The sequence below is a fragment of the Caenorhabditis remanei genome, chromosome IV (genome assembly GCF_010183535.1).
Source record: "Caenorhabditis remanei strain PX506 chromosome IV, whole genome shotgun sequence".
In the NCBI taxonomy this organism is placed as follows: domain Eukaryota; kingdom Metazoa; phylum Nematoda; class Chromadorea; order Rhabditida; family Rhabditidae; genus Caenorhabditis; species Caenorhabditis remanei.
In genome coordinates this window covers 5,803,947-5,810,858 of record NC_071331.1, presented here as the reverse complement: position 1 = coordinate 5,810,858, position 6,912 = coordinate 5,803,947, and the positions used below count along the sequence as shown (strand labels likewise).

At 37.9% G+C, this 6,912-nt stretch overlaps 1 protein-coding gene across 1 annotated transcript; it reads right to left on the bottom strand.

Annotated features, from left to right (window-relative positions):
* Positions 1-1,628: 1,628 nt before the first annotated feature.
* GCK72_012538 (uncharacterized protein) lies at positions 1,629-3,854 on the bottom strand (the record flags this gene model as incomplete). Its single annotated transcript, XM_053729197.1, has 7 exons — positions 1,629-1,712; positions 1,795-1,998; positions 2,055-2,175; positions 2,220-2,405; positions 2,714-3,282; positions 3,354-3,751; positions 3,797-3,854. 7 exons carry the CDS (start codon positions 3,852-3,854, stop codon positions 1,629-1,631), a joined length of 1,620 nt encoding a protein of 539 aa, XP_053583969.1.
* Positions 3,855-6,912: the final 3,058 nt, after the last annotated feature.

Here is a 6,912-nt window from a genome sequence, read left to right as displayed (position 1 = left end):
CTGCGAGCAGTCTTACCTATGGGCTGTGGGTTTACTCACAGAGACGCGGGATTGAATCCTCCCGATCTAGAATTCATAAGAAATTTCAAAAAAAGGGTTAAAAAACATAACTATTTCTTTTCAATTGACTTCCCCACCATTCCTTCTTGTGTCGGGTCCCGTAAGACTCGGTCAGTTACGCTGCGAGCAGTCTTACCTATGGGCTGTGGGTTTACTCACAGAGACGCGGGATTGAATCCTCCCGATCTAGAATTCATAAGAAATTTCAAAAAAAAAGGGTTAAAAAACATAACTATTTCTTTTCAATTGACTTCCCCTCATGCACGACATTTCGGACTGGCAATATTTTGTTTTCAGTTTTTGTGTTTTGAGAGGAAACTAATTCAAAATACAGTTCTACTGTTTCCAAATTGTAAATTTAACATTTACAAACGATAAAAAGTCGATAATTTCATTATTCTGAAGACCAAAACCGCTCAAAACGGGAACACTTTTTTGTCAACCGCCGATCTTACAGTGCTCACCTCTGAACCAATTTTCTTCAAAGTGAGACCAAAAAATCAGACATTTTCCCCTCATGATGCCAGTTTAATTTTTTCCAAATTTTCAACATTTCTGGATCAACAGAACTGATTGCCAAACCAAAATAGAACTTTTGGGAAAATTCTGTTATACCCCCCCCCCCCCCACCCTGTTATGCCACCCCCCATGTTGGAAAACCCCCCCCCCCACTTCGTGCAAAAATGGGGGGGGGGTCCAAACGGTGAGGGGCTTAAACAGAACCGTTCGGTGGGGGGTCTAATTTTTGTATAATAGCCAGTTTTAATCAGAAAAAGTTTATCAATGAAACCAACTATTTGGAGATTTTAAACAACTTGAATTTTTTCAAAATTTCTGAATGAAACTCGATTGAATTCTGAACTTTTACTCAAAAATTATACTTGTCGAACTTTGGTTGAAAACGGGTAGATATGGATCAAGAATATTTCTGAGTTCGGCGCGGCCCGTGACAAGACTGAATAAAACTGGCATATTGTTTTTTATAAGAAACACAGGAAGGACTTATTGTGACTAAATATTTTATCTACTTCTAGTTGGCTTTTTGAAACAGTTGTTCATCAGACAAACTTCAATTTCTGTATAATCCTGTCATACTTTTCATTTGACGGGCCGAGTGGAAAACTTGTTTGATTTAAAGACCCCAAAACTAATTTTCAATTTCTTTTTATCACTAAATTTACTGTAGAGATACTTCAATTCGTCAATTTACTGGAATTATAGCTCAAAATGGACCAAAAACTCCTTTTTCAAAAATTTTCAAAAAAAACCCGTGATTAATAAATCGTTCACCAGTGTTGTAACTAATTAGGCAAATGCTTTCATTAATTTTTTGAAACAGTGAGAAAATATCAGTTTCAATGGTGTCATACAGTTTTAAGCGATCTTTTGTAAATTGATGTTTGCAAATCATTGCGCGGAACTTATAGTAAAAACAAATGGGGGTAGTTTTTATTATTAATTATTCGGTAAAACATTTAATAAATTTATAAAAGTCTAGAAGAAACACGACATGATCAAAGATAAATTATTATACTGAGTCTGGGTGGAATATAAAGCATTATTCTATTTCAAGCCCAATTTCTCTTCAGAACAACCATTTTTCGTCGACAGAATGCACACGTCGGGTTAGCCATGAGCCATTTGATACCACACTGAAAACAATTAGTCACTGTTTCTTTTTTATTATAAAGCGGTTAGAAATATTGGCTGCCCAGTAATAGCTTCTTAACTAACCTCCTCATGAACCTCCTTCTTGCATCCCTTGCATCTCAGAATCCGATGTCCTTCTCTCTTTCTCTCAAAACAAATGAAACAGTGGGTATCTTCTGATAACTCCAACGGTTTTTTCTCCATCTCAAGTCGATATTTCTCCTGAAATCCCTGGGATAAGGTGGGGAGTTCCCAGAGTGGGAGGAGATCCGAGCAGTCATGGGTTCTCTGAAAATGGGGGGACATTTTTGGTATAGTTTTGTTGGTTGAAGAACACAGGTTACCTCAATTTTTTGAATATTCAATTCCAGAGCTTCCATCAGAATTCGAGTAGATCCCTCCAGTTGGTTGAGCTCATACATTGCGAGACTCTCGGTTTCAGCACAATCAGAAGTGGAGATCAGTCTGAAATAATTTTAGTTCGCCATCTGTATTCATTTTATTTCTACCTCTCAACCATACTCCTTGCTTCTTCCAACCGTCTATCCTTGCTGAAGTCATCCTTGATTTGCTGAAATTCCAGAAGCTTCTGTCTCCAGTCAGTGCCTACTGGTGGAGCACTAAGACAGTATTGCTCATTTTCCTGTTTCAGAGTGGAGATTTGTTGTTCGAGACATTGCCTTATTGATGAGAACCTGGAAATGGTAACTCTTCAAAAATGTTCACATTTTGTATGAAAAATTGAGAAAATGTCTAAAAAAAACCTTTAAAAAAATAATATGTTCTTTTTTAATCTTTTTTAATGAGCAAATGCTCGCCCCGCCCCCTTGCGGCGGCCACGCCCATTTCTTGCACAGAATTGCAGAAAAACCATAATGACTCACTCATTTTTCTCAACTCTCAACACTTTTTCGGTCTCAGTCTTCTAGAAGATTCTGGCACGGAGCTTCTCGATTTCTTCGTCTTTTTTAGAGTAGGCGGAAAGTTTTCTGAAAAAAGTTACACATTGAAACAGATCACCCTGAATACTTGCTGTCTCATTTGTTTCATCTCCTTCTCCATCTCCTTCACTTTTCTTTCCAATTCATCAGTCCTCTTCGCCTTTTTCTCATACTTCTCCGCTTTATTCTTCGCCAGTTTCACCTCTAGTTTAGCTTCATTGCATCTCTCACTTGAACGGAAACACTTTTTGCATGCATTGGATTCCTTGGAAAGTGTTGAAGAGGTAGATGTGATCTTCTCTGTCTCAGAAGTTTTGTGGCTATTCACCATTTCCTCCAGTCTCCCCATAGTGATAACTCCATCCTTCCCGCTTGCTAAAACAAGTGCTTGACACTCTTGAAGCAGTTGTCTTCTGATGACATCGAATTCCTCATTGAGTATCTTATCGAGTCTCGGCTCTCCAGAATTCCTCCACAACTCATCGAAAGAATTCTCACAAATTCTCTCGAAGACACTCACTCTGATAGCACGAATTCCTTTTTCCTCTCCTCTTGAAAGACGGGAAACCATTCCGATGCAAGTTCTGATGTAGACATCCAACATTTCCTCCGCCAGCTGTGATTTCCGGTTCTGGATCTCTTCAACGGTAGGGAATGGGCGGTCGCTATTTTACTCTCTTTTGCTACTCTTTTGATATAAACCATAGTGTCTTCTCCAGTCCCCGATGGCATTATACCGTGTCCACCACGAATATTCCATTGGGAAACAATGAAATGCTTTGTCTCCTCATCTTCTTCAATAGTAGAGACACCTATAGCAATGTTGTCACGTTGCTCCTGATTCAACTTAAACGGACTCCAGTCTTTCAGATTCATGAGATTTGGTGTCGGGCTGTTTATTGGCTTCTTTTCAGCACGGGGGCCAGGAAGGTTCTCCTTCTTCTCATCAGATTCCAGGCACCTAGCTATCGCCGCTTTGACCTTCATGGCGTTCTCGTTGGTTTTCCCTGAAACGGCGCATCCTTTTCCCTTCTTTTCCAATTTCTTCTGCTTAACAGCGAGTTTCCGAAGTTCCGTAGCTTCACGCATTTCTGCGTATCCTGAAAGTTTCGTAATCTACTTGTTTTCTGTTTAAGATCACTCACGATAATCAGTCTCAGAAGGAGTCGAGTACCCCATCTGGTCGATGGGAGCAGTTGTCATTGTTGAACGAAGTTCTATCTATAATAGAAATGAAAAATATACCGAAAACTTCAGTCTACAGATCAACAAAACCAACAAATAAAATAAGAAATGAATATACAGGAACAGTATCTTTACTAATAATATTCAACAGAGTATGTCTGTCGATTTATTTGTTGCAAGCCATAACTCCGTCCGTAGTGGACCGATTTCTATGAAACCTTGATAGGTTGGTTGGAAATTTCCCTTAGATGATGCCCGAACTTTTCTTTTTTCTAAAACATAAAATTTGACGTCATCTGGAGACGATGTCGATTTCAACAGTAGAAAGCGTTGAGAAAGGTTTGTCCCGACAGGGTGGTTGAAAGCTCAAAACTACTGACTCGGTTGTTTCTTGACTGCATTCTCGAGAGCGCCCCGGCCGCGCGTGTTTGGTGTAGCGGTCTACGCAGATGACTCTCACGCGTGGGGCGGTGAGTTCGTTACCGCCAGGTCGGAATTGTTTTTTTTGGCTTTTTGTTTTGATAGGAAAATAGACAGCCAATATATTAAAGTTGTAAATAGCTTCGTTATAGCCAAGATTTTGTAGAACAAAAGGGTGGAGTAGCTATCTTTCTGTTGACACTGTACACACCGCTCAAACTCTGTCACAATGGATGATTGAGTTCCAACTTTGACGGTGTTTAAAAAATTACAATCCTACAAACACCGAGTCAGAAACTTGATAGTAGTTAACAATAAGACTTTCGTCATCATGCAGCATTGCCACCGATCGATTAAAAATTCGAAAAGTGTTTTTTTAAAAGAACTTTAAGAATTTTTTGTGAACTACTGTCAGGTACGAATGAGAAGGATTGAAATCTAGACTGAAAAAGGGGCTTCTTTAACTTTTCAACTTAGAAATATGTAAAATAGTTTTAGTTTCGAAGTATTTCAGAGAAGAGAGGCGGCATCGCCGCCGAACAGTGAAAAATTTAGAAAGCAGAACTTTTTGGATCAAACCAAACTAAAAAGAAGATTTCCGTGTATATGAAAAAAATCTTGAACGAATTTGGGGGAAGGAGGCGGCAACGCCGCCGATAAGTCAAAAACTTCAAAAGAATACTTTAAACGCTGTTTTTGAAGATGTGAATAGGAAATTCTCTTTTGGTGAAGGGTTTCTCAGACAGGCAAAAACACATTTTCTGTATTTAGTACAATTAATTCAAAGACCCAGATGTCTCAACCATTAAATAAGCGACTAGGAGTATAGAAAATGAACTAACACTTTTCAAGAATTGATGGTGAATTCTAGAATAAGGATTTGTCTGAATATGGCCTTAGTTTGCCTTCAGAGGAGGGAGGCGGCATCGCCGCCGATCAGTCAAAAGTAAAAAACTTAACATTTAGAGGATCACCTGCCTTTTGATGAGAGGGAAAATAGAGTTACCAAGTTCCTGCTTTTCTGAAGTAATTTGTCGAAATCTTATCAGAAAAGTAAGGGTGTTTTAATTGTTCTCTCTAGAACGGGTTGCTCAGCTAATAAAGACTACTAACAACTGAAGCTAAGTTATAGGACCAGAAGAAAAAGAGAATTCTGAGAACCCGACTGTTTGAACCATGTGAGAAGCGCCGCAGGCGCGTTAACACTTAGAAGGGTGGTGTTGAGAAGGAGGTTCAGTCGCCGTTAGGCGACGTGAACCGACTGGTAAAACTATAATAAATAAAGAGTGAACGTACAGTATTGATCTGGGCCACTGACTGGGTCTAACTGTAGAAATGAGGAGGAAAGGAAGGGTAGATCAAACCAGAAAAAATAGGTCTACTCTTTTTTTCATAGCAAAAACTTGTACACATATTTCTCAAATATTAAAGCGTGAGAAAAAACAGAAAAATGATATTGGGACCATGAAACATTATTTTCTGTTACAAGCAGTTAACAAACATTTCCAATTGTTCACATAGTTTCAGTACACACCACCATGGAAAATTAGTCGTCAGGCAACATTCGGTAATCTTTTTTTTCTATTTCTCCAAAAGTAACTTACCCAATCTGTTTCAGAGGATACACATTTGTGCAGTAGGTGGTGATGTGAAACGATAACTATGTAATTTGTTCCTGGTTCTGAAAAAAATGGAATACACTAGCTTTTTGTATAATAACAGTAAAGAAATTTATAACAAACTAATTATTCTACTCGATTGAATAATTACATCAAAGTTCTGAAACAGTAAAACTTATATGTTTCAGATGAGCGGTTTTGGGTACCAACTGAACCTAGTGAAATTTACAGTTTCAACTCTGATTGTATCATTCGTCCATCATTAGTCCTTGTCGTATTGTTAGCAGGTAATTTTTTAGTTGTTGAATCTAATCTATCCCTTTACCATTTCTTTCCTATGCCAACAAGTATTTCTCACCTAAAAATATCGTACCACGGAAGATTGAAAAAAGATCACAATTCATAATTCACAAAGTTGAGAATTTTACAGTTTCACTCTAACAATTTTTTACAGTCACTTGTAATTGGAGTCGCTTCCTGAATATATAGTTGAGAAATCGTTATCATGAAGCTTTATGATTAAAAATCTTCCAAACAAATGCAGTTTTATAAATGTTTGATACAGAGATTATTTGCATTATCGATGCTAACGTTATCGTATTAAACACCCTAAACATACATCTCTATTTTGTAAGAAACTTGATCACGTTTTCAGGTAAAAGCATATTAGGAAAATATTCCACGATTTTCTATTACATATTGCTACTGGTACCGTTTAAAGCGTTTTTATCTCTTAATAAATTGAAACAGCGGCATTTATAATTTTTCAACAACAATCTCTCACAATCAGTTTTCAATGTTCTGTTTCACAATTATCAAAAAAAAAATCCCGAATTTCTCACTTTAGTTGGTCTTTTGTTCCCCCGCTATCCAGTTCCACTGCACCTGAAACGCACCGGTATCCTAATCTCGATCTCCATCTTGTCGCCGAAAAAGTCCATTCAGGAGGGAACATGAAGAATTTCAATGCATTGGATTTCTGATTCAGCTGACACATGTTATTTTGTTTTTAGGTTGTGAATACTTTCATTGAAAAT